Source organism: Cherax quadricarinatus, chromosome 50 (assembly GCF_038502225.1).
Source record: "Cherax quadricarinatus isolate ZL_2023a chromosome 50, ASM3850222v1, whole genome shotgun sequence".
Classification (NCBI taxonomy): domain Eukaryota; kingdom Metazoa; phylum Arthropoda; class Malacostraca; order Decapoda; family Parastacidae; genus Cherax; species Cherax quadricarinatus.
The window spans coordinates 22,215,759-22,243,565 of NC_091341.1; the positions used below are offsets into that span (position 1 = coordinate 22,215,759).

Genomic DNA, 27,807 nt, shown 5'->3' on the forward strand with positions numbered 1-27,807 from the left:
TACCTCTCACACTCAACTAACACACACACACTGTACCTCTCACACTCAGCTAACACACACACACTATACCTCTCACACTCAACTACCACACACACTGTACCTCTCACACTCAACTAACACACACACTGTACCTCTCACACTCAACTAACACACACACTGTACCTCTCACACTCAACTAACACACACACTGTACCTCTCACACTCAACTAACACACACACTGTACCTCTCACACTCAACTAACACACACACTGTACCTCTCACACTCAACTAACACACACACTGTACCTCTCACACTCAACTAACACACACACTGTACCTCTCACACTCAACTAACACACACACTGTACCTCTCATACTCAATTAACACACACACACTGTACCTCTCACACTCAACTAACGCACACACACACTGTACCTCTCACACTGAACTAACACACACACTGTACCTCTCACACTCAACTCACACTCAACACACACACACTGTACCTCTCACACTCAACTAACACACACACTGCACCTCTCACACTCAACTAACACACACACTGTACCTCTCACACTCAACTAACACACACACACACTGTACCTCTCACACTCAACTAACACACACACTGTACCTCTCACACTCAACTAACACACACACACACACACTGTACCTCTCACACTCAACTAACACACACACACTGTACCTCTCACACTCAACTAACACACACACACTGTACCTCTCACACTCAACTAACGCACACACACACTGTACCTCTCACACTGAACTAACACACACACTGTACCTCTCACACTCAACTAACACACACACACACACTGTACCTCTCACACTCAACTAACACACACACTGTACCTCTCACACTCAACTAACACACACACTGTACCTCTCACACTCAACTAACACACACACTGTACCTCTCACACTCAACTAACACACACACTGCACACACACACTGTACCTCTCACACTCAACTAACACACACACTGTACCTCTCACACTCAACTAACGCACACACACTGTACCTCTCACACTCAACTAACACACACACACTGTACCTCTCACACTCAACTAACACACACACACTGTACCTCTCACACTCAACTAACACACACACACACTGTACCTCTCACACTCAACTACACACACACACTGTACCTCTCACACTCAACTAACACACACACTGTACCTCTCACACTCAACTAACACACACACTGTACCTCTCACACTCAGCTAACACACACACACTGTACCTCTCACACTCAACTAACACACACACTGTACCTCTCACACTCAACTAACACACACACTGTACCTCTCACACTCAACTAACACACACACTGTACCTCTCACACTCAACTAACACACACACACTGTACCTCTCACACTCAACTCACACACACACTGTACCTCTCACACTCAACTAACACACACACTGTACCTCTCACACTCAACTAACACACACACTGTACCTCTCACACTCAACTAACACACACACTGTACCTCTCGCACTCAACTAACACACACACTGTACCTCTCACACTCAACTAACACACACACTGTACCTCTCACACTCAACTAACACACACACTGTACCTCTCACACTCAACTAACACACACACTGTACCTCTCACACTCAACTAACACACACACTGTACCTCTCACACTCAACTAACACACACACTGTACCTCTCACACTCAACTAACACACACACTGTACCTCTCACACTCAACTAACACACACACACTGTACCTCTCACACTCAACTAACACACACACTGTACCTCTCACACTCAGCTAACACACACACACTGTACCTCTCACACTCAACTAACACACACACTGTACCTCTCACACTCAACTAACACACACACTGTACCTCTCACACTCAACTAACACACACACTGTACCTCTCACACTCAACTAACACACACACTGTACCTCTCACACTCAACTAACACACACACTGTACCTCTCACACTCAACTAACACACACACTGTACCTCTCACACTCAACTCACACACACACTGTACCTCTCACACTCAACTATCACACACACACTGTACCTCTCACACTCAACTAATCACACACACACTGTACCTCTCACACTCAACTAACACACACACACTGTCACACTCAACTCACACCTCTCAACTCAACTAACACACACACTGTACCTCTCACACTCAACTAACACACACACTGTACCTCTCACACTCAACTTACACACACACTGTACCTCTCACACTCAACTAACGCACACACACACTGTACCTCTCACACTAACTAACACACACACTGTACCTCTCACACTCAACTAACACACACACACTGTACCTCTCACACTCAACTAACACACACACTGTACCTCTCACACTCAACTAACACACACACTGTACCTCTCACACTCAACTAACACCACACACACTGTACCTCTCACACTCAACTAACACACACACTGTACCTCTCACACTCAACTAACACACACACTGTACCTCTCACACTCAACTAACACACACACACTAACTCTCACACTCATCTAACACACACACACTGTACCTCTCACACTCAACTAACACACACACTGTACCTCTCACACTCAACTAACACACACACTGTACCTCTCACACTCAACTAACACACACACTGTACCTCTCACACTCAACTAACACACACACTGTACCTCTCACACTCAACTAACACACACACTGTACCTCTCACACTCAACTAACACACACACTGTACCTCTCACACTCAACTAACACACACACTGTACCTCTCACACTCAACTAACACACACACTGTACCTCTCACACTCAACTAACACACACACTGTACCTCTCACACTCAACTAACACACACACTGTACCTCTGACAGGCAGGGATAGTATTGTGAAAGTCAAGAGCAGTATCCTTCTCTTGCTGTGGGTAAGAGTGAGTAGCCCAGGTATCCATGCTCATGGCCGGGATACTCTTGTTGCAGTAGGCACTCAGCTTGTCTATCCTGCAGTTTATTCCTTTGCAAGAGAACTCCTCTCTGGTGTAATCTTCAGTGGAGGATAGGAATGTACGTGGGCCGTGATCTGCAGTGGTAGATAGCAGCGGTTAAAGAAGGCAGGATGGTGTACTTCTGTACTTGTTGTGCTACTGCCACAAACAACACTGCACCTGCAGGGGTTGTGGTGGCATCTGTGTAGTGGGAGGGGAAGTGTTGTGGCACTGACCAGAGACAATATACACCTATGGAGGGGTGGCAGTGTTGTGGCACTGACCAGAGATATTATACATCTTTGGAGGGGCAGTGTTATGGCACTGACCAGAGACATTTCGCTTACATAGGCTTGTTCAGTTAAATACAGAGGCAACAGTGTAATAGTATTTGAGGTGGTCAGCCCCACAGCAGGTTCGAATCCTGCTGTGGACTGAGAGATGATATTCATACATATAGGTGTATTTACACACTGATTAATAATATGCTGCCAAAAAAAATTAAGAATATTTGCTTAAAATATCATATGTTGCAAGTAATACGTATCAAATTACACTATTATCCATCTCTACTTCTCAAGAACTGGACAAGTTCAACTTTGGGAAAAAATAGAAACGTAATAAAAAGAAATCAGAAACAGGAAGATATTGAAGAAATGATGGGAGAACAGGAACGTGGAGAGGAAGGCAACAGGAGAGAACCTTGAACCTTGAGCATAAGAACATTACTGAACCTATTAAGAACCCACATTGTTCCCGGGTAATATTGGCTGGAAAATGTGTGGAACAGGATATATTGTTGTTGAAACAGTGTATTGGGTACCATTGTAATATACTCACCTATGTTTACATCTGCAGTGTAGTAGGTACCATTGTAATGTACCCACCTATGTTTACATCTGCAGTGTAGTAGGTACCATTGTGATGTACTCACCTATGTTTACATCTGCAGTGTAGTAGGTACCATTGTGATGTACTCACCTATGTTTACATCTGCAGTGTAGTAGGTACCATTGCAGAGGTGGGCGAGGATGGTAATGAGACAGCGACCAACAATAGTAAAGTTGTCTGGTAGGTAGTTGTTTATTTCCAGCAGTGACTGTGACAGCCCCATGTCGTCGTTGCTGCTGGGGTACCTGTGGCTGCTGGGGTACCTGTCGTTGCTGGGGTACCTGTCGCTGCTGGGGTACCTGTCGTTGCTGGGGTACCTGTCGCTGCTGGGGTACCTGTCGTTGCTGGGGTACCTGTCGCTGCTGGGGTACCTGTCGTTGCTGGGGTACCTGTCGCTGCTGGGGTACCTGTCGTTGCTGGGGTTCCTGCTGCTGCTGGGGTAGCCACCGCTGCTCTGGGGGTGGCCAGGAACACCAAAAGAAGGAGCAGCCTGGCTTCCTGCCAGTAACAGCAACACCAGTAACACCACACTCATGGCTGACACCTGACACCTGCAACACAAGACTTATGATTGACACCCGCAACACCTGTCAGCTAAACACCAATGGTACACGCAAGCAACACCTATCACTTAAACTATACAGACAACACCTGTCAGCCAAACATCAACAGCTCACAGAGGTAACACCTGTCACTCAAACACCTGTAATTTGACACATGACCGCAACACCTGTTCGAACACAGAGGTTCACGGTACCGTACATAATATTCTTTCCTCAAAGTAGGTGATAACGCAGTGATATAGGTGATAACTCAGTGATATAGGTGATAACGCAGTGCTATAGGCGATAACGCAGTGTTATAGGTGATAACGCAGTGTTATAGGTGATAACGCAGTGTTATAGGTGATAACGCAGTGCTATAGGTGATAACGCAGTGCTATAGGCGATAACGCAGTGTTATAGGTGATAACGCAGTGATATAGGTGATAACGCAGTGCTATAGGCGATAACGCAGTGTTATAGGTGATAACGCAGTGCTATAGATGATAACGCAGTGATATAGGTGATAACGCAGTGCTATAGGCGATAAGGCAGTGATATAGGTGATATCACAGTGATATAGGCGATAACGCAGTGATATAGGTGATAACGCAGGGCTATAGGTGATAACGCAGTGTTATAGGTGATAACGCAGTGTTATAGGTGATAACGCAGTGTTATAGGTGATAACGCAGTGTTATAGGCGATAACGCAGTGATATAGGTGATAACGCAGTGTTATAGGTGATAACGCAGTGTTATAGGTGATAACGCAGTGTTATAGGTGATAACGCAGTGTTATAGGTGATAACGCAGTGATATAGGTGATAACGCAGTGTTATAGGTGATAACGCAGTGTTATAGGTGATAACGCAGTGTTATTGGTGATAACGCAGTGTTATAGGTGATAACGCAGTGTTATAGGTGATAACGCAGTGTTATAGGTGATAACGCAGTGTTATAGGCGATAACGCAGTGTTATAGGCGATAACGCAGTGTTATAGGTGATAACGCAGTGTTATAGGTGATAACGCAGTGTTATAGGTGATAACGCAGTGTTATAGGTGATAATGCAGTGTTATAGGTGATAACGCAGTGTTATAGGTGATAACGCAGTGTTATAGGTGATAACGCAGTGTTATAGGTGATAACGCAGTGTTATAGGTGATAACGCAGTGTTATAGGTGATAACGCAGTGTTATAGGCGATAACGCAGTGTTATAGGTGATAACGCAGTGTTATAGGTGATAACGCAGTGTTATAGGTGATAACGCAGTGTTATAGGTGATAACGCAGTGTTATAGGTGATAACGCAGTGTTATAGGTGATAACGCAGTGTTATAGGTGATAACGCAGTGTTATAGGTGATAACGCAGTGTTATAGGTGATAACGCAGTGTTATAGGCGATAACGCAGTGTTATAGGTGATAACGCAGTGTTATAGGTGATAACGCAGTGTTATAGGTGATAACGCAGTGTTATAGGTGATAACGCAGTGTTATAGGCGATAACGCAGTGTTATAGGCAATAACGCAGTGTTATAGGTGATAACGCAGTGTTATAGGCAATAACGCAGTGTTATAGGTGATAACGCAGTGTTATAGGTGATAACGCAGTGTTATAGGTGATAACGCAGTGTTATAGGTGATAACGCAGTGTTATAGGTGATAACGCAGTGTTATAGGTGATAACGCAGTGTTATAGGCGATAACGCAGTGTTATAGGTGATAACGCAGTGTTATAGGTGATAATGCAGTGTTATAGGTGATAACGCAGTGTTATAGGTGATAACGCAGTGTTATAGGTGATAACGCAGTGTTATAGGTGATAACGCAGTGTTATAGGTGATAACGCAGAGTTATAGGTGATAACGCAGTGATATAGGTGATAACGCAGTGTTATAGGTGATAACGCAGTGTTATAGGCGATAACGCAGTGTTATAGGTGATAACGCAGTGTTATAGGTGATAACGCAGTGTTATAGGTGATAACGCAGTGTTATAGGTGATAACGCAGTGTTATAGGTGATAACGCAGTGTTATAGGTGATAACGCAGTGTTATAGGTGATAACGCAGTGTTATAGGTGATAACGCAGTGTTATAGGTGATAACGCAGTGTTATAGGTGATAACGCAGTGTTATAGGCGATAACGCAGTGTTATAGGTGATAACGCAGTGTTATAGGTGATAACGCAGTGTTATAGGTGATAACGCAGTGTTATAGGTGATAACGCAGTGTTATAGGCGATAACGCAGTGTTATAGGCAATAACGCAGTGTTATAGGTGATAACGCAGTGTTATAGGCAATAACGCAGTGTTATAGGTGATAAGGCAGTGTTATAGGTGATAACGCAGTGTTATAGGTGATAACGCAGTGTTATAGGTGATAACGCAGTGTTATAGGTGATAACGCAGTGTTATAGGCGATAACGCAGTGTTATAGGTGATAACGCAGTGTTATAGGTGATAATGCAGTGTTATAGGTGATAACGCAGTGTTATAGGTGATAACGCAGTGTTATAGGTGATAACGCAGTGTTATAGGTGATAACGCAGTGTTATAGGTGTTAACGCAGAGTTATAGGTGATAACGCAGTGATATAGGTGATAACGCAGTGTTATAGGTGATAACGCAGTGTTATAGGCGATAACGCAGTGTTATAGGCAATAACGCAGTGTTATAGGCGATAACGCAGTGTTATAGGTGATAACGCAGTGTTATAGGTGATAACGCAGTGTTATGGGTGATAACGCAGTGTTATAGGCGATAACGCAGTGTTATAGGTGATAACGCAGTGTTATAGGTGATAACGCAGTGTTATAGGCGATAACGCAGTGTTATAGGCGATAACGCAGTGTTATAGGTGATAACGCAGTGTTATAGGTGATAACGCAGTGTTATAGGCGATAACGCAGTGTTATAGGTGATAACGCAGTGTTATAGGTGATAACGCAGTGTTATAGGCAATAACGCAGTGTTATAGGTGATAACGCAGTGTTATAGGTGATAACGCAGTGTTATAGGCGATAACGCAGTGTTATAGGTGATAACGCAGTGTTATAGGTGATAACGCAGTGTTATAGGTGATAACGCAGTGTTATAGGCGATAACGCAGTGTTATAGGTGATAACGCAGTGTTATAGGCAATAACGCAGTGTTATAGGTGATAACGCAGTGTTATAGGCGATAACGCAGTGTTATAGGCGATAACGCAGTGTTATAGGTGATAACGCAGTGATATAGGTGATAACGCAGTGTTATAGGCGATAACGCAGTGTTATAGGTGGTATGGCAAGAGATACTTGCTACCCCTGCCTCTCTTACCATATATTATTCTGTAACATTGTATCACCATAAAGGCAGTGACATCTGTAACCATATCACTGTAAGATGAGTGTTGGTACTGTCTTGTAGGTCATGGCACTGTCAGAGAAGTGTTGGCACTGGCAGAGAAGTGTTAGCATTATCAGAGAAGTATTGGCACTGTGTTGTGTAGCCTCTGGCACTGTCAGAGAAGTGTTTGTACTGGGTTTGTAGCTTATGGCACTGTCCGGGAAGTGTTGGCACTATGTCTGTAGCTCGCGGCACTGTCAGGGAAGTGTTGGCACGGTGTCTGTAGCTCGTGGCACTGTCAGGGAAGTGTTGGCACTGTGTCTGTAGCTCGTGGTACTGTCAGGGAAGTGTTGGCACGGTGTCTGTAGCTCGTGTCACTGTCAGGGAAGTGTTGGCACTGTGTCTGTAGCTCGTGGTACTGTCAGGGAAGTGTTGGCACCGTGTTGTAGCTCCCGGCACTGGTTTTGAAGGCTAGACAAACTGGAAGAAGGTACAGTAAGGTGTAGCTAGGTAGTGAGTGTGTTGTTGCTAGGGCATCCTAGCTCACCTAGCATGCTAGTGTCCTCGAAGTGCTGGGACACACAAGGTGGATGCTGTCTCAGCGCTTTGATAACACCAGTGCCAGCACACCGTCAGCGTGGATGACACTGAGTCAGGGTCATGTTGTATGCACCCCTAACTCATCCACACACCTCGCTGGTCAGTGCCAGTCACCCGCCTCGCTGGTCAGTGCCAGTCACCCGCCTCGCTGGTCAGTGCCAGTCACCCGCCTCGCTGGTCAGTGCCAGTCACCCACCTCGCTGGTCAGTGCCAGTCATCCACCTCGCTGGTCAGTGCCAGTCACCCACCTCGCTGGTCAGTGCCAGTCATCCTGAGGATCTTAGGTTTTATTCAGGAAGTGAAGAGTGGTTCCAACATCTTGGATGAAGAGCCTCACTTGCACCAACAAAGGTGACCAAAGGTGACCAAAGGTGAACAAAGCCATCAGAAACATATTTTATAGATTAATTTAAAAAAAACAACTTATAAGTGGTGAATAAGACACATGTGCAGCACTTGTCAGTCCCTAAAACAAGGCTGAGGGACTGATCCCCTCAAAGTACTTCATGTATCTACACGACTGATAAAGTCACTAGTTGGTGAAACACCCCCACAATAAACTCACACAGGTGTTGCATATATGTCATATTCACCCAGAAAGAGAGACACAACACTCGTGTTATTCAACAACACAAATAGTATGACCGCCTGGGGCAGACTGCCCACAAGACAATATTAAGACCTTGTTAGACTAAATAGGCTGGTTGAGGTGCCCTAGTGACCTGCTTGAGGTCACATGTGGAAACCATGGGCTTCTGACGAACACCCAAGAGCATTCCCAGAATTCCTGGTTGAGTTGAGCAACGGACAGCAACACTGTCGGGGCTGACACAGCTTCTGCAAGACCTGCCACCAAGGTTGTGGACGCCAGCTGCAACACGCGCTGGAAGGTCGCTCGCTTCCCCTGAACATTTTGTTTGGATTTTTAACTCGGAGGGTTAGCCACCCAGGATAACCCGGGGTAGGGAGGGTTAGCCACCCAGGATAACCCGGGGTAGGGAGGGTTAGCCACCCAGGATAACCCAGGGTAGGGAGGGTTAGCCACCCAGGATAACTCGGGGTAGGGAGGGTTAGCCACCCAGGATAACCCGGGGTAGGGAGGGTTAGCCACCCAGGATAACCCGGGGTAGGGAGGGTTAGCCACCCAGGATAACCCGGGGTAGGGAGGGTTAGCCACCCAGGATAACCCAGGGTAGGGAGGGTTAGCCACCCAGGATAACTCGGGGTAGGGAGGGTTAGCCACCCAGGATAACCCGGGGTAGGGAGGGTTAGCCACCCAGGATAACCCGGGGTAGGGAGGGTTAGCCACCCAGGATAACCCGGGGTAGGGAGGGTTAGCCACCCAGGATAACCCGGGGTAGGGAGGGTTAGCCACCCAGGATAACCCGGGGTAGGGAGGGTTAGCCACCCAGGATAACCCAGGGTAGGGAGGGTTAGCCACCCAGGATAACTCGGGGTAGGGAGGGTTAGCCACCCAGGATAACCCGGGGTAGGGAGGGTTAGCCACCCAGGATAACCCGGGGTAGGGAGGGTTAGCCACCCAGGAAAACCCGGGGTAGGGAGGGTTAGCCACCCAGGATAACCCAGGGTAGGGAGGGTTAGCCACCCAGGATAACCCAGGGTAGGGAGGGTTAGCCACCCAGGATAACTCGGGGTAGGGAGGGTTAGCCACCCAGGATAACCCGGGGTAGGGAGGGTTAGCCACCCAGGATAACTCGGGGTAGGGAGGGTTAGCCACCCAGGATAACCCGGGGTAGGGAGGGTTAGCCACCCAGGATAACCCGGGGTAGGGAGGGTTAGCCACCCAGGATAACCCGGGGTAGGGAGGGTTAGCCACCCAGGATAACCCGGGGTAGGGAGGGTTAGCCACCCAGGATAACCCAGAGTAGGGAGGGTTAGCCACCCAGGATAACTCGGGGTAGGGAGGGTTAGCCACCCAGGATAACCCGGGGTAGGGAGGGTTAGCCACCCAGGATAACCCGGGGTAGAGAGGGTTAGCCACCCAGGATAACCCAGAGTAGGGAGAGTTAGCCACCCAAGATAACCCAGGGTAGGGAGGGTTAGCCACCCAGGATTACCCAGGGTAGGGAGGGTTAGCCACCCAGGATAACTCAAGAAAGTTAGTTCGTCATCAAGGACTGTGTCTTATTTCCATTGTGGTCCTTCAATCTTGTCTCCCAGGATGCCACCCACACCAGTCCACTAGCACCCAGGTACCTACTCACTGCTAGGTGAACAGGACAGCAGGTGTAAGGCGACTAACACCCAGGTACCTACTTACTTGGTGAACGGAGACAACAGTTGTAAGGAAACGACCAATATTTTCACTATGCCGGAGATCGAACTACGGCCACTGTGTGAGGTGAGAGCGTTGTTCACTAGACCACGAGCCACGGGCCAAGTCTTCCCCCAGACTGTCTAAACAGTCGATACACAAACAACTCGCACACAGGAGAGAGAGAAATGATAGTTTTCGCTCAGACTTGAACCATTAACAAGTGCTTTGTAAATGGGTCAAGTCGGAGCACTCACCTCACACGCTGAGGTCCGTGGTTCGATCCTCGGTACGGGTGGAAACACTGGGGCGCGTTTCCTTAAGACACCTGTTGTTCATGTTCAACCAGCAGTAAAATAGGTACCTGGGTGTTAGTTGACTGGTGTGGGTCGCATCCTGGGGATAAAATTGACTTAATTTTGCCCTAATTTGCTTTCTGTATAGCAGTATGTCATTGGTGTCAGCTATGGTCTGTATAAGTTGCATCATGTACCTGTAGAAATAAAGATTGTTATTACCTGGAGTTTACCTGGAGAGAGTTTCGGGGGTCAACGCCCCCGCGGCCCGGTCTGTGACCAGGCCTCCTGGTGGATCAGCGCCTGATCAACCAGGCTGTTGCTGCTGGCTGCACGCAAACCAACGTACGAGCCACAGCCCGGCTGATCAGGAACTGACTTTAGGTGCTTGTCCAGTGCCAGCTTGAAGACTGCCAGGGGTCTGTTGGTAATCCCCCTTATGTGTGCTGGGAGGCAGTTGAACAGTCTCGGGCCCCTGACACTTATTGTATGGTCTCTTAACGTGCTAGTGACACCCCTGCTTTTCATTGGGGGGATGGTGCATCGTCTGCCAAGTCTTTTGCTTTCGTAGTGAGTGATTTTCGTGTGCAAGTTCGGTACTAGTCCCTCTAGGATTTTCCAGGTGTATATAATCATGTATCTCTCCCTCCTGCGTTCCAGGGAATACAGGTTTAGAAACCTCAAGCGCTCCCAGTAATTGAGGTGTTTTATCTCCGTTATGCGCGCCGTGAAAGTTCTCTGTACATTTTCTAGGTCGGCAATTTCACCTGCCTTGAAAGGTGCTGTTAGAGTGCAGCAATATTCCAGCCTATTATTATTATTATTATTATTATTATTATTATTATTATTATTATTATTATTATTATTATTATTATTGTATGTTTAGCGTGAGAATGGGCAGTGGTGGTGGTGGTGGTGGTGGGGGGAGGTGGGAGGGGGAAGAGGGAGGGGGACGGGGTTCTGATGAATGGAAACGTGAGAACCTGGGATGCCACTGTGACGAGTCACCTAGAAATGGCACTCAGTGTCGTGCCAAGGCCGCGACAGTTCGTTCTGTGATCGAGTGACGGAAGGCTGATTCGAACCACCAACACCCACACTAATATTCTCCACCACCACCACCCTCCAGGTAGGTAGACCACCACTCACTACCACCACTCACCACCACACTCACCACCACCACTTACTGCCACCACCACTCACTACCACCACTCACCACCACACTCACCACCACCACTTACTGCCACCACCACTCACTACCACCACCACTCACTACCACCACTCACTACCACCACTCACTCACTACCACCACTCACCACCACACTCACCACCACCACTTACTACCACCACCACTCACTACCACCACCACTCACTACCACCACTCACTACCACCACCACTCACTACCACCACTCACCACCACACTCACCACCACCACTTACTGCCACCACCACTCACTACCACCACCACTCACTACCACCACCACTCACTACCACCACTCACTCACTACCACCACTCACCACCACCACTCACTACCACTCACTCACTACCACCACTCTACCACCACTTACTACCACCACTCATTACCACCACTTGCTACCACCAACACTTACTACCACCACTCACTACCGCCACTCACCATCACCACTCACTACCACTCACTACCACCACTTACTACGACCACCACTTACTACGACCACCACTTACTACCACGACTCACTACCACGACTCACTACCACCACTCACCACCACCACTCACCACCACCACTCACTACCACCACTCACTCATTACCACCACCACTCACTACTAGCACTCACTACCACCACTCACTCATTACCACCACCACTCACTACTAGCACTCACTACCACCACTCACTACCACCACTCACTACCACCGCTCACTCATTACCACCACCACTCACTACCGCCACTCACTCACTACCACCACTCACTACCACCACTCACTCACTACCACGACTCACTACCACCACTCACCACCACCACCACCACCACCACCACCACCACTCACAATCACTCACCACCACTCACCACCACTCACCACCACTCACCACCACTCACCACCACTCACCCCCACTCACCACCACTCACCACCACTCATCACCACTCACCACCACCACCACCACTCACCACCACTCACCACCACTCACCACCACCACTCACCACCACTCACCACCACCACTCACCACCACTCACCACCACTCACCACCACTCACCACCACTCACCACCACTCAGGAGTGTAATCGTCATTTGTAAAAATCGTAATACACACAGTGAGGCTTCAGACATACTTCCCAGAGCCTCCTGCTGAGCAGTCAGTCAGTCAGTCAGTCAGTCAGTCAGTCAGTCAGTCAGTCAGTCAGTCAGTCAGTCAGTCAGTTAGTCAGTCAGTCAGGCTGCTGAAGCAGTTGACCAAGGTGGAGGGCCACTGATGCTACCACCAGCAGTAATAATAATAATAATAATAATAATAATAATAATAATAATAATAATAATAATAATAATAATAATAATGTTTATATCTACAAGTACATGATACAACTTATACAGACCATAGCTGACATCAATGACATACTGCTATATAGAAAGTCCTTTGTTTTACTGAGTAATTCCCGCAAATTAGGTCAATTTTTGTCCCCAGGATGCGACCTTCACCAGTCGACTAACACACAGGTACCTATTTAACTGCTAGGTGAACATGGACAGCAGGTGTTTTAAGGAAACACGTCCTAATGTTACCACCCGTACCGTGAATCGAACCACGGACCTAAGTGTGTGAGGTGAGTGCGCTACCAACACAGCTACGGGTATAACTATGATAAACTTGAAGTGTGAGTAACGCAGGTGTTAAGGTCATTAACCCAGCCTGGAGTGCTGACCTTATGTCAAACACTCTCCTCCTGCAGCAAGGTCAAAGCTGACCCGGCTTTGACCTTACTCGACCTTAGTAACTACCCTTATCCTCAAGCAACCATCTCATAGCAACTGTTCTATGCCTGTTGCATCTGCAACATGCAACAGCAGCATATGACCTGACCACACTACCATCCATAGAGGACAAGACAATACCTTATTGTCCCCCTATAAGGTGGTGGTGGAGGATGTGCCATCGTACTGGTGGTGGAGGATGTGCCATCGTACTGGTGGTGTAGGATGTGCCATCGTACTGGTGGTGGAGGATGTGCCATCGTACTGGTGGAGGATGTGCCATCGTACTGGTGGTGTAGGATGTGCCATCGTACTGGTGGTGTAGGATGTGCCATCGTACTGGTGGTGTAGGATGTGCCATCGTACTGGTGTAGGATGTGCCATCGGACTGGTGGAGGATGTGCCATCGTACTGGTGGTGGAGGATGTGCCATCGTACTGGTGGTGGAGGATGTGCCATCGTTCTGGTGGTGGAGGATGTGCCATCGTACTGGTCGTGTAGGATGTGCCATCGTACTGGTGGTGGAGGATGTGCCATCGTACTGGTGGTGGAGGATGTTCCATCGTTCTGGTGGTGGAGGATGTGCCATCGTACTGGTGGTGTAGGATGTGCCATCGTACTGGTGGTGGAGGATGTGCCATCGTACTGGTGGTGTAGAATGTGCCATCGTACTGGTGGTGTAGGATGTGCCATCGTACTGGTGGTGGAGGATGTGCCATCGTACTGGTGGTGTAGGATGTGCCATCGTACTGGTGGTGTAGGATGTGCCATCGTACTGGTGGTGGAGGATGTGCCATCGTACTGGTGGTGTAAGATGTGCCATCGTACTGGTGGTGTAGGATGTGCCATCGTACTGGTGGTGGAGGATGTGCCATCGTACTGGTGGTGGAGGATGTGCCATCGTACTGGTGGTGTAGGATGTGCCATCGTACTGGTGGTGTAGGATGTGCCATCGTACTGGTGGTGGAGGATGTACTCACCTATTTGTACTCACCTATTTGTGGTTGCAGGGGTCGAGTCCTAGCTCCTCGCCCCGCCTCTTCACCGGTTGCTACTAGACCCTCTCTCTCCCCGCTCCATGAGCTTTATCAAACCTCGTCTTAAAACTGTGTATGGTTCCTGCCTCCACTACGTCATTTTCTGTGCCATCGTACTGGTGTAGGATGTGCCATCGTACTGGTGGTGTAGGATGTGCCATCGTACTGGTGGTGGAGGATGTGCCATCGTACTGGTGGTGGAGGATGTGCCATCGTACTGGTGGTGTAGGATGTGCCATCGTACTGGTGGTGGAGGATGTGCCATCGTACTGGTGGTGTAGGATGTGCCATCGTACTGGTGGTGGAGGATGTGCCATCGTGCTGGTGGTGTAGGATGTGCCATCGTACTGGTGGTGTAGGATGTGCCATCGTACTGGTGGTGTAGGATGTGTCATCGTACTGGTGGTGGAGGATGTGCCATCGTACTGGTGGTGGAGGATGTGCCATCGTACTGGTGGTGTAGGATGTGCCATCGTACTGGTGGTGGAGGATGTGCCATCGTACTGGTGGTATAGGATGTGCCATCGTACTGGTGTAGGATGTGCCATCGTACTGGTTGTGTAGGATGTGCCATCGTACTGGTGGTGTAGGATGTGCCATCGTACTGGTGGTGTAGGATGTGCCATCGTACTGGTGGTGTAGGATGTGCCATCGTACTGGTGGTGTAGGATGTGCCATCGTACTGGTGGTGTAGGATGTGCCATCGTACTGGTGGTGTAGGATGTGCTATCGTACTGGTGGTGTAGGATGTGCCATCGTACTGGTGGTGGAGGATGTGCCATCGTACTGGTGGTGGAGGATGTGCCATCGTACTGGTGGTGGAGGATGTGCCATCGTACTGGTGGTGGAAGATGTGCCATCGTACTGGTGGTGGAGGATGTGCTATCGTACTGGTGGTGTAGGATGTGCCATCGTACTGGTGGTGGAGGATGTGCCATCGTACTGGTGGTGTAGGATGTGCCATCGTACTGGTGGTGGAGGATGTGCCATCGTACTGGTGGTGTAGGATGTGCCATCGTACTGGTGGTGTAGGATGTGCCATCGTACTGGTGGTGGAGGATGTGCCATCGTACTGGTGGTGGAGGATGTGCCATCGTACTGGTGGTGGAGGATGTGCCATCGTACTGGTGGTGGAGGATGTGCCATCCTACTGGTGGTGGAGGATGTGCCATCGTACTGGTGGTGGAGGATGTGCCATCGTACTGGTGGTGTAGGATATGTCATCGTACTGGTGGTGTAGGATGTGCCATCGTACTGGTGGTGTAGGATGTGCCATCGTACTGGTGGTGTAGGATGTGCCATCGTACTGGTGGTGTAGGATGTGCCATCGTACTGGTGGTGTAGGATGTGCCATCGTACTGGTGGTGTAGGATGTGCCATCGTACTGGTGGTGTAGGATGTGCCATCGTACTGGTGGAGGATGTGCCATCGTACTGGTGGTGGAGTATGTGCCATCGTACTGGTGGTGTAGGATGTGCCATCGTACTGGTGGTGTAGGATGTGCCATCGTACTGGTGGTGGAGGATGGGCCATCGTACTGGTGGTGGAGGATGTGCCATCGTACTGGTGGTGGAGGATGTGCCATCGTACTGGTGGTGGAGGATGTGCCATCGTACTGGTGGTGGAGGATGTGCCATCGTACTGGTGGTGGAGGATGTGCCATCGTACTGGTGGTGTAGGATGTGCCATCGTACTGGTGGTGTAGGATGTGCCATCGTACTGGTGGTGTAGGATGTGCCATCGTACTGGTGGTGTAGGATGTGCCATCGTACTGGTGGTGTAGGATGTGCCATCGTACTGGTGGTGGAGGATGTGCCATCGTACTGGTGGTGGAGGATGTGCCATCGTACTGGTGGTGTAGGATGTGCCATCGTACTGGTGGTGTAGGATGTGCCATCGTACTGGTGGTGTAGGATGTTCCATCGTACTGGTGGTGTAGGATGTGCCATCGTACTGGTGGTGTAGGATGTGCCATCGTACTGGTGGTGTAGGATGTGCCATCATACTGGTGGTGTAGGATGTGCCATCGTACTGGTGGTGTAGGATGTGCCATCGTACTGGTGGTGTAGGATGTGCCATCGTACTGGTGGTGTAGGATGTGCCATCGTACTGGTGGTGTAGGATGTGCCATCGTACTGGTGGTGTAGGATGTGCCATCGTACTGGTGGTGTAGGATGTGCCATCGTACTGGTGGTGGAGGATGTGCCATCGTACTGGTGGTGTAGGATGTGCCATCGTACTGGTGGAGGATGTGCCATCGTACTGGTGGTGTAGGATGTGCCATCGTACTGGTGGTTAAGTCTTGATATAAGACAAATGTTTCTCTTCTCTGAATCAAACGTGATTACCTCTGCGTGTTTAGCGCTTCCCATTGATAATAATAACATTAACATTAACAACAACAACAACAACAACAACAACAATAATAATAATAATAATAATAATAATAATAATAATAATAATAATAATAATAATAATACCAGTAACCGATACCAAGGATTTAATCAAATATTCGGTATTAGATACCTTTTAACAGTGTCAGAAAATACCATTATAGAGCTAGTTATCATGGTAATGATACCTGGCGATAAGGAAGGCTAACAGCTAAGTGGGACCTGTCATACCAGTTCTTGAAACTAAGTATGGAGACTGTGTAAGTCTGGTGAATGACTCTTTGCTGAGATTCCTGCAGGCTGCACTGGGATGGGTCTTGGCTGCACAGGTTAATTCCGTTGCTACGAAGTTCTGGCGATATGCTCGGCATAGTGCTCACCCCTAGCCTTCTCTCTCTCTCCATGAGTGAGTCTTTCAGCTTTTGTCTCTCGTGTTCTCGGTCTTGCCTCTTCGCTAGACTTTCGTAACATTGCATTCCCTGGAGTTGAACTCAAATAGGCAACTAAATGAGCAACTTTGCAATTGATCCAGGTTAATATGTAGACTTTCCTTGTTCTTATTGACTTCTTTCTATTCTTATTATTTATTTTACCTCTGGATACATCTGACTCAGTCCCTTCCGTTAGGTCATTCACATATGCCAGAAATAGTATGGATCCTAGTACCAGTCTTTGAGGAACCCCGCGTGTCACACTTGCCCCTTCCTGACGTCTCTTCTCGGAGAGTCACTCTCTTTTCTTTCTATCAGGTATTGTTTAATCCACTGTAGCATTTTCCCTATCATTCTTGCCAGCATAGTACTATAAACGTGTGTGTGTGTGTGTGTGTGTGTGTGTGTGTGTGTGTGTGTGTGTGTGTGTGTGTGTGTGTTTGTGTGTGTGCTCACCTAATTGTACTCATCTAGTTGTGATTGCAGGGGTCGATTCACAGCTCCTGGCCCAGTCTCTTCACTGGTCGCTACTGTGTCACTCTTCCTGCTCCGTGAGCTTTATCATACCTCTTCTTAAAGTTATGTATGGATACTGCCTCCACTACATCACATTCCAGACTATTCCACTTCCTGATAACTCTGTGACTGAAGAAATACTTCCTAACATCCCTAACATCTGAGTCTTCAACTTCCAACTGTGACCCCTTGTTGCTGTATACCATCTCTCGAACATCATGTCTCTGTCCACCTTGTCGAGTGTGTGTGTGTGTGTGTGTGTGTGTGTGTGTGTGTGTGTACGTGTTTGTTGCAAGAATCCTGCAGCTTGCTGACTGCAGTCTGCATCGTCATTCTGTTGTATTTTTGGCATCCTCAGCTGTGCTTGTCAACAGACAGGCCAGTACACTGCTGAGGCCAGACCTGGACACACACACACACACACACACACACACACACACACACACACACACACACACACACACACACACACACACACACATACATACATACATACACAGCTTTAAGAGGTACGATAAGGCTCCTGGAACAGGGAGAGAATGTACCTAATAGCGACTAGCGAAGAAGTGGGGCCCAGGAGCTGTGATTCGACCCCTGCAATCACAAACAGATGAATACAAACGGATACTAGGAGAATATTCGGTACAGTTAATAATAATTCATCTTCTTAGGAAGTTAACCACAAAATTACCCAGAATAAATAAACTTATGAAAAGGATATCTAAGTTCGTTCTCAACTTCCCCCACCTAGACAAATTTTGTGGACAGTAAAAATGACGATTATTACACCATAAGACGAGCAGCCAGCTTCACTCTGGTTGCTTCTCTCACAAGGACATTCTCCAGCGATCATCCACACCTCAACTGACACCCATTCTCAGTAAGTAGCCAGCAGCTAGGACACGCTGGACCAGGAGTGTTGACTGTGCAACTGTCCCGCGTCTAGAAGGACAAGTACACTGTACGAGTGCCTGCTTGCTGGCCTGAGCAGACACAGGAGTGCTTGCTTGCTGGTCTGAGCAGACACGGCAGAGGTTCCTGCTTGCTGATCTGAGCGAGGACTGAACCCCCATTAATGTGTCCAGCAGAACAGAAATAAGCCAAACTGACCAAGGGAGTAGCCAAGAAAACCTGAGCCTGTCCAAAAAAGACCAGGAGACTAGGTGGGCGTCATCAATACAGAGGCACCCCTAGAAGACGTCAGCGACACATAGGATATCCCTGGAGGACGTCGGCAACACAGAGGAGCCCCTGGAGGACGTCAGCAACACGGAGGCGTCCCTGGAGAATGTCAGCAACATAGAGGACGCCCCTGGAGGCCACAAGTGGCCATGTCTGCAACAAGGCACGCGTTGCTGACTCTTACTGTCTGGTTCCTGCAATACTCACCCTCTCACGTTCCTCCACAAGAGATTTTCTCAGACTTTTTCCTCTACCAACTTGTAAGTCCCTTCATACAAAAGTTACATAGACTTTACCACGGAGCTTCAATCAGTGTCTTCCTTAACTTTAAGTCACTCATACTTCTCCTCATCCTCTTCCTCGTCCTCATTCTCCTCTTCCTTCTCCGCTTCTTCTTCTTCATTCATTCCTTACGATTTTTGCAGAGATTTCTTCGTGTTTTGATAAAGTTTGTTGTATTTTTACTCTTGTTATGCTGGTTCGGTAACGCTTGTTGCCACGGTTATTGTACTGGTCCGGTAACATCTGTTGTCACGGTTATTGTGCTGGTCCGGTAATGTTTGTTGTCATTATTGTTGTGTTGGTCCGGTGAAGTCTGTTGTCAGCGCTAGCTCTCTACTCTACTTCTGGAGTTGTTGTTGTTGTTGCGCTTGTAAGGAAAAATGTCCTGACACAGGACTTTGTCATGTGATGACCACATGAGTGTTACTGTTTGTGCTGTGGTGTACATGGTGATGACACCATGTACCCAAGACTAACGACTTACCAGCAATTCTGTACCCAAGACTAATGACCTTCCAGCAAGACTGTATATAGGACTAATGATTTTCCAGTAAGACTACACCCAAGACTAATGACCTTCCAGTAAGACTGTACCCAAGATTAACGACCTACCAGCAAGTCTGTACCTAAGACTAACGACCTACCAGCAAGACTGTACCCAAGACTAACGACCTACCAGCAAGACTGTACCCAAGACTAACGACCTACCAGCAAGACTGTACCCATGACTAACGACCTACCAGCAAGACTGTACCCATGACTAACAATCTACCAGCAAGACTGTACCCAAGACTAACGACCTACCAGCAAGACTGTACCCATGACTAACGACCTACCAGCAAGACTGTACCCAAGACTAACGACCTACCAGCAAGACTGTACCCAAGACTAACGACCTACCAGCAAGACTGTATCCAAGACTAATGACCTTCCAGCAAGACTGTATATAGGACTAATGACCTTCCAGTAAGACTGTACCCAAAACTAAAGACCTTCCAGCAGGACTGTACCCAAGACTAATGACCTGGAATATGCCTTGAGGGTGTTGGGAGGGGTCAGGGCCCCCATGGCCTGATCTCTTTGATCTGTACCTTCTTGTCCCCTTTAAATGGTCACAGCATTTTTTTTTGGGGGGGAGGGGATGGTCAAATTGCATATCCCACCCATTTTTCTAGATATTCCATGCCTACAGATATCCAAGGTATAGAATTTACACAGATCAGATTTCTGTTTTTTTTTTCAGGATTTTTGCAGTTTTTCCAGACTCCCCACTATCTACAGCACCTCTACTACCATCAGTGCCACTACCAGTTATTACTGGTAATGGTTTAGAAAGACACGTAAGCAAACACTATAACATATTTATTAGAAAACGTTTCGGTCCTGGGACCTTGATCACTTCTAGTGATCAAGGTCCCAGGACCGAAACGTTTTCTAATAAATATGTTATAGTGTGTGCTTACATGTCTTTCTAAACCAACTTGTCGGTATTTATTACCAAGGTTTATACCATTACTGGTAATGTATCGGCACTATAACCTGAGGCATCACCCCCTTTTTTTTATCTCCGGCAGTATTGTTATTTTGTATTTCTGGATCTTGTATATCTTGGTCTTTACCTGTTTCTTCAATACCAGCACCAATATCTCCATCTGGTGAACTGTCTAGCATTTCTGTATCCTTACAGGTACTGTCTTCGAAGGCAGCACCAGCACCAGGGGTGACAGCTCCAGCTAACCCACTCTCTTTACTTTCCCACCTGTCATACAACATTGTCAAATTAAACATTAAAATGGTATAAAATACCGACAGGTTGTTAGGTAAGACACATATGCAACAGTTAGGTATCTTTATTTCGAAACGTTTCGCCTACACAGTAGGCTTCTTCAGTCGAGTACAGAAAAGTTGATAGAAGCAGAAGATACTTGAAGACGATGTAATCAGTCCATCACCCTTAAAGTTTTGAGGTGGTCAGTCCCTCAGTCTGGAGAAGAGCATTGTTCCATAGTATGAAACAATATGGAGATGAAGTGGCAGGATGGAGCCTTATATAGCGCCAAGAAGTGAGACGTAGGTCACTAGAAGAGGTAAGAACTCAGATGTTGGGAGGTCAGGTCCCTCTCAAATCCAGCCGCTCTCACTAGTAGAGGTTGTCGAAGTTGATTGTAGGTCTGTACCAAGATACCCTTGTGTTGCAGTGTCTGCAATGTTCAATCTGTCAGACACTGCAACACAATGGTATCTTGGTACAGACCTACAATCAACTTCGACAACCTCTACTAGTGAGAGCGGCTGGATTTGAGAGGGACCTGACCTCTCAACATCTGAGTTCTTACCTCTTCTAGTGACCTACGTCTCACTTCTTGGCGCTATATAAGGCTCCATCCTGTCACTTCATCTCCATATTGTTTCATAATATGGAACAATGCTCTTCTCCAGACTGAGGGACTGACCACCTCAAAACTTTAAGGGTGATGGACTGATTACATCGTCTTCAAGTATCTTCTGCTTCTATCAACTTTTCTGTACTCGACTGAAGAAGCCTACTGTGTAGGCGAAACGTTTCGAAATAAAGATACCTAACTGTTGCATATGTGTCTTACCTAACATTGTCAAATTATCCGAAAAGGGTATTTTTTTGTTGGTGTTTATGTCTTTAAGTACCTATGTAATTTTCTCCCACAGGTTTCTGTCACTTGGGCTGACCCAAAAACATTTCCCTGTTTTAATATCAGTAGTGGTAGTCTACTGGATATTTACACACGTACCATGACTCCATTTTTCACAGAAATTACATGCAGGTCATGCAAAACCTGGCTTTGGGTTGCAACTTTGCAACTTTCATAGGTATTCATAATGGTAATTTTTTCACTGGATATATATATATATATATATATATGCAATAAGATCAAGGTAAACAGGTGATTTTAAATTATGCAAAACAACCACTGTGAAAGAGTAGTGAAATTCCAAGTGCTTTCGTGACTACTCACATTGTCAAGGAACTATGAAAGTAATACATCAAAGGAAGGCAATAAAAGGGCCTAGACCACACCTCACAGTCAACTCCCACAACAAAGAAACACCTGACGCGAGACAATACCGGACTCATAAGAAAAGAGGAACACTGCAGTAGGTCCGCTGGTCCAACTAGACAGGTCCTCACGACATCCCACCAACAAATCATTCTACCCAAGAAATAAGGTTTATTATTTGTCCAATGTATTATTAAACTCTAACCAAATTTTATTAATTATAAATGAATCTAATTTATACAAACCTAAGGAAATATTCATATTATTTTCAAAACTGCTTGGATTTTCACTACTCTTTCACAGTGGTTGTTTTGCATATATATATATATATATATATATATATATATATATATATATATATATATATATATATATATATATATATATATATATATATATATAGATAGATAGATAGATAGAGAGATAGATAGTTTTATAGTTATTTATAATTTCGGTATCACAAACATCAATTTTATTCCCGGTATACTTGACAGATCTCCTAGGTAGGTCTAGCTGCAGTAAAAGTCTAATGTAAAAGGTATTTTGATGTAAAAAGTTGACTGGTACAAGTGTGTGACCTTCCAGCAAGACTGTATCCAGGACTAATGACCTTCCAGCAAGACTGTATCCAGGACTAATGACCTTCCAGCAGCACTGGAGTTCTCTTACAGATGGTTTAACTTGCAACTGGTATGGAGTTTTTCAGAACAATTCCAGCAAAATACAAGGATGTGGGGCCGCCCACAATTCTACCCGAGGATGTGGGACCGCCCACAATTCTACCCAAGACTGTGGGACCGCCCACAATCTTAAACAATTACATGCACATATATGAAACAGAAGAAGAGAGGCAACTGAGATGGGTGGTTGTGGGTGGCAGGGTGGGCGGTGGTGGGTGGCTGGGTGGGCGGTGGTGGGTGGAAGGGTGGGGCGGTGGTGGGTGGCCAGGGAGGCCTTGTGATGGGACGGTGTTGAGCCACAGCTCCTGGACCTGTCTAAGGCATTGATCATCTCCAGTGGATGAGCCACTCGTGAGCGTTTAAGCTCTCGAGTCATTTCAGGAAGTTGAGCTGCAGCTGCTGGGTCACTGTGAGGGGTTTGACGCTCATTTAATAAGCGTCTTGCGTACTATTGTGATACAGGAGACTGGGTTACAGGATACAGGGTACAACTCTGACTTATTATGGGTCGTCCTGAGTAATTTACACATGTTACTATATATGATAATTTGTATAGGTATATTTATGTGTACCTGCACCTAAATAAACTTACTTACGTTAGAAATAAACTTAAATTAATTAATAAACTTACATGGGTCCAAATCGTGACTCGAGACAGCACACTACTGTTGACATCTCTCCCTCATGAGACTTTCTCTCTCTCTCTCTCTCTCTCTCTCTCTCTCTCTCTCTCGCAAGTTTTATTCTATCCACTACCGTGTCTTCCCAGCCACTGCAACAACTTGTCAGTATCTGATATGCTCTTATCAACCTCATCTTTTCCTCCTCGTTACCCATAAAACCTTTACGGTGTTGTCTCATAATTCAGCTCTTAAACACTGCCACCCATTTTTAGGGCACTTGTCCCTGGGTTTTTGTACATGTGGACTCTGTAAATCAACTGAATATTAGCTCTGAATATTCTAACACATGTGTCCGTCCATCAGCTGCATATTAGTCCTGAGTGTTCTTCTAAGGTCTAGAGACGCAGATTATTTCACTTATTCTTCTGTTTTTGTTAGTATCCAGAAGATTTCCTTAACTTTCTTGCGTGATCTTTATATTTTCTCTTGCCCTTTTCTGGCGTCTGCTTTCTGATAATCTGTGTGTCCGTGGTTCGGTCCCCTGTTCACTTAGCAGTGAGTAGGTACCTGGGTGCTAATGGATTGGTGTGGGTGGCACCCTGGGAGACAAAATGAGGACAGTCCTCAATGACACACTGACTTTCTTGGGTAACCCTGGGTGGCTAACCCTTCCTCCCCCGGATTATCGTGGGTAGCTAGCCCTCCCTCTCCCGGATTATCGTGGGTAGCTAGCCCTCCCTCTCCCGGATTATCCTGAGTGGCTAACAATCCAGATTGAAAATCTCAACAAATCTTATCTGATCTTATTTGATCTCTTCCCCACCCCTGGTACACCTTTGGATCCACTGTAGTACATTTGGTTATTCCATTTTCTTCTCTTTTTAACAAAATTGGATACCCTATTCTCTCCTATCCTATATGGTGGCTACACAGTGGGACCAAGAGCTAACTGTGTTTCCCTGTCATATCTCGTCACGCAGGATGGGGATTCATACAAGAGTGTTCAAATATGCAAATAACCCGCACATAGGAGAGAGGAGCTTACGAAGACGTTTCGATCCGTCTTGGATCATTTACAAAGTCACACTGGCACAAAAGAGGTTAGCTTAGGTTTGTCAGGAAACAGGACAAGTGCTTCCTGACGGGGGTCTTAGTCATATGATGACCCGGAACTGGAGCTTTTGGTCATATGACCGAGACCTTCTGCTGGCTTACCCCTCCACTCCTTTGAAAATTATAATTATGTTTACAGCTAATATTTAAGCCTTCTACCACAAAAGAGTGAAGGAGCGAGTATATGTAGGTAAGGGGAGAACAGGGACGGGACCAAGAGAGGAAGACAAAGAAATATTGGTGGTGAAATACGTCAGCCTGAGCTGAGAGACTTGAACAAGGCAATGAGGATGTTGTTAGGTATTCCAGCAATGGCTCATCAGTTACGACAGCTTCAAAGGCTTCCTTCCAGCATAGCTGGAGTTACCGTCACTTGGGAACTGCCATTTCTCAGGAAAACCCAACCCATTCACAGAAGTGATTTTTTTTTTTATGAAGACATCTCCATCATCCCAGAGAAAGGGGGAAGCAAGATAAATTATACGCAGTAAACAGAGGAAAGAGAGGGAGAATGGCGGAGAAATTTTCAACGTTTGTGTACGGTAACAAGGACCAAATTCTTGGAATGACTAGCATGTTCACCTTCCCTGTGACCAAAGTCACTGAACCCAGTCCCAGCATCCTGGAATGGCTGGGATAATTTCCAAAATCGTCAATGGCGGAGCTTTAGATGTTCAAAAAATGTTGCAAAAAATAAATACGACCCCGGTGGTGAGTGAAATTAAAATGTGTAGGAACATGTGAGATAGAGGTGGCTGGGGTTATGCAATACAGGGATACCTTTCTCGGAGTCACGCTACGACCGATGCGTCTGTCTATCAGTAAACATCTCGCAGCTACACAAGCAGATATATGCTTATAACGAAGCCTGGTCAAGGACCGACCCATAGGGGGCGTTGACCCCCCTCCATGTGTGGTGTCCCGTCTTCACTAATTTCATGTAATTCTTTCCATTTTCCACTGGCTGAGGTACTTACCGCGTCCTGTTTTCATTTATACTCTTGGTCGGTCACTTTATCGCGAAGATAATTGTTTCTCGTCTTTGCTTCGTCTCCACACTGTCTACAGTTAGAGTCTGTGTCTTCCTGTTGTCCCTGTTGCTTCCTCTCTACACTGTCTACAGTTAGTGTCTGTGCCTTCCTGTTGTCCCTGTTGCTTCCTCTCTACACTGTCTACAGTTAGTGTCTGTGTCTTCCTGTTGTCCCTGTTGCTTCGTCTCTACACTGTCTACAGTTAGTGTCTGTGTCTTCCTGTTGTCCCTGTTGCTTCGTCTCCACTTTGTCTACAGTTAGTGTCTGTGTTTTCCTGTTGTCCCTGTTGCTTCGTCTCCACACTGTCTACAGTTAGTGTCTGTGTCTTCCTGTTGTCCCTGTTGCTTCGACTCCACACTTTCTACAGTTAGCGTCTGTGTCTTCCTGTTGTCCCTGTTGCTTCCTCTCTACACTGTCTACAGTTAGCGTCTGTGTCTTCCTGTTGTCCCTGTTGCTTCGTCTCCACACTGTCTACAGTTAGCGTTTGTGTCTTCCTGTTGTCCCTGTTGCTTCGTCTCCACTTTGTCTACAGTTAGTGTCTGTGTTTTCCTGTTGTCCCTGTTGCTTCGTCTCCACTTTGTCTACAGTTAGCGTCTGTGTCTTCCTGTTGTCCCTGTTGCTTCGTCTCCACTTTGTCTACAGTTAGTGTCTGTGTCTTCCTGTTGTCCCTGTTGCTTCGTCTCCACTTTGTCTACAGTTAGTGTCTGTGTCTTCCTGTTGTCCCTGTTGCTTCGTCTCCACACTGTCTACAGTTAGTGTCTGTGTCTTCCTGTTGTCCCTGTTGCTTCGTCTCCACACTGTCCACAGTTAGTGTCTGTGTCTTCCTGTTGTCCCTGTTGCTGGTACTGAGAAGTCTTTTTCTCAATCTCTTATTTTATACTTTTTTCAGGATCTTCCATGTCGTTGTTAAGTCTCCTTTTTTTCCTGTCATCGATGTGGACACCGTTACATTGTCTCTTCTCTCTATTATCAGTCAATCTGAGCATTTCTAGTTTTTTCAACCTTTCATCAAAACTCTGGTGGTCATGTTCAGCTCTTTTCTGAACTTTTCGTAAATTATTCACCTCATCTGCGACGTCTTGACAGAATAGAGAACAGAGCAAGACGACTCATCTCTCGTCTGGATCCAGCCTGGATAGATCTGTCATTTTAGGAGAGTCTTCAACTCTTCACCACAGGTGGGATGTCATTTTTTATTCGTTTTTTCACCTAAGATTTTAGCATCATTCTCACATATATTCACACATTGTCGCGTTCCTTCTGATAAGTTAGGTATGTTAATTAAAAACGTAACTGGGGCAAGTACAGATCCTTGTGGGACCCCGCGTGTCACAACTCCCCACCAGGACGTTTTTCACCCTCCTATAAACTATTCTGATTTTTATTCACATCATTTTTTTTCCACTTTCCACATTCGTCTTGCATATATACAATATATGCAAAAAACCCAACTCTTTCTTTATCGAAAATATATTCTGACACTTTCGTAGGAAGTTGATATATTTGATGCAAATGGTTTTGCTGGCCGAAAACCGAATTGTTCAGTAATTACAGCATTTTCCGGCATATAAGACGCGCCTTATACCGCACAAAAATCTCGTAAAAATCCCCCT

The 27,807-nt window shown here is 46.6% G+C and overlaps 1 protein-coding gene across 1 annotated transcript in view; it reads right to left on the reverse strand.

Moving 5' to 3' along the window:
• Positions 1-27,807, reverse strand: part of LOC128695262 (uncharacterized) — a 46,612-nt gene that overhangs the window by 11,723 nt on the left and 7,082 nt on the right. The window contains exons 2-3 of the mRNA XM_070095505.1: positions 3,970-4,430; positions 2,870-3,083 (exon numbers count right to left, since the gene is read on the reverse strand). Coding sequence (XP_069951606.1) covers positions 2,870-3,083; positions 3,970-4,430 — 675 coding nt within the window. The remainder of the gene's footprint in view (positions 1-2,869; positions 3,084-3,969; positions 4,431-27,807) is intronic.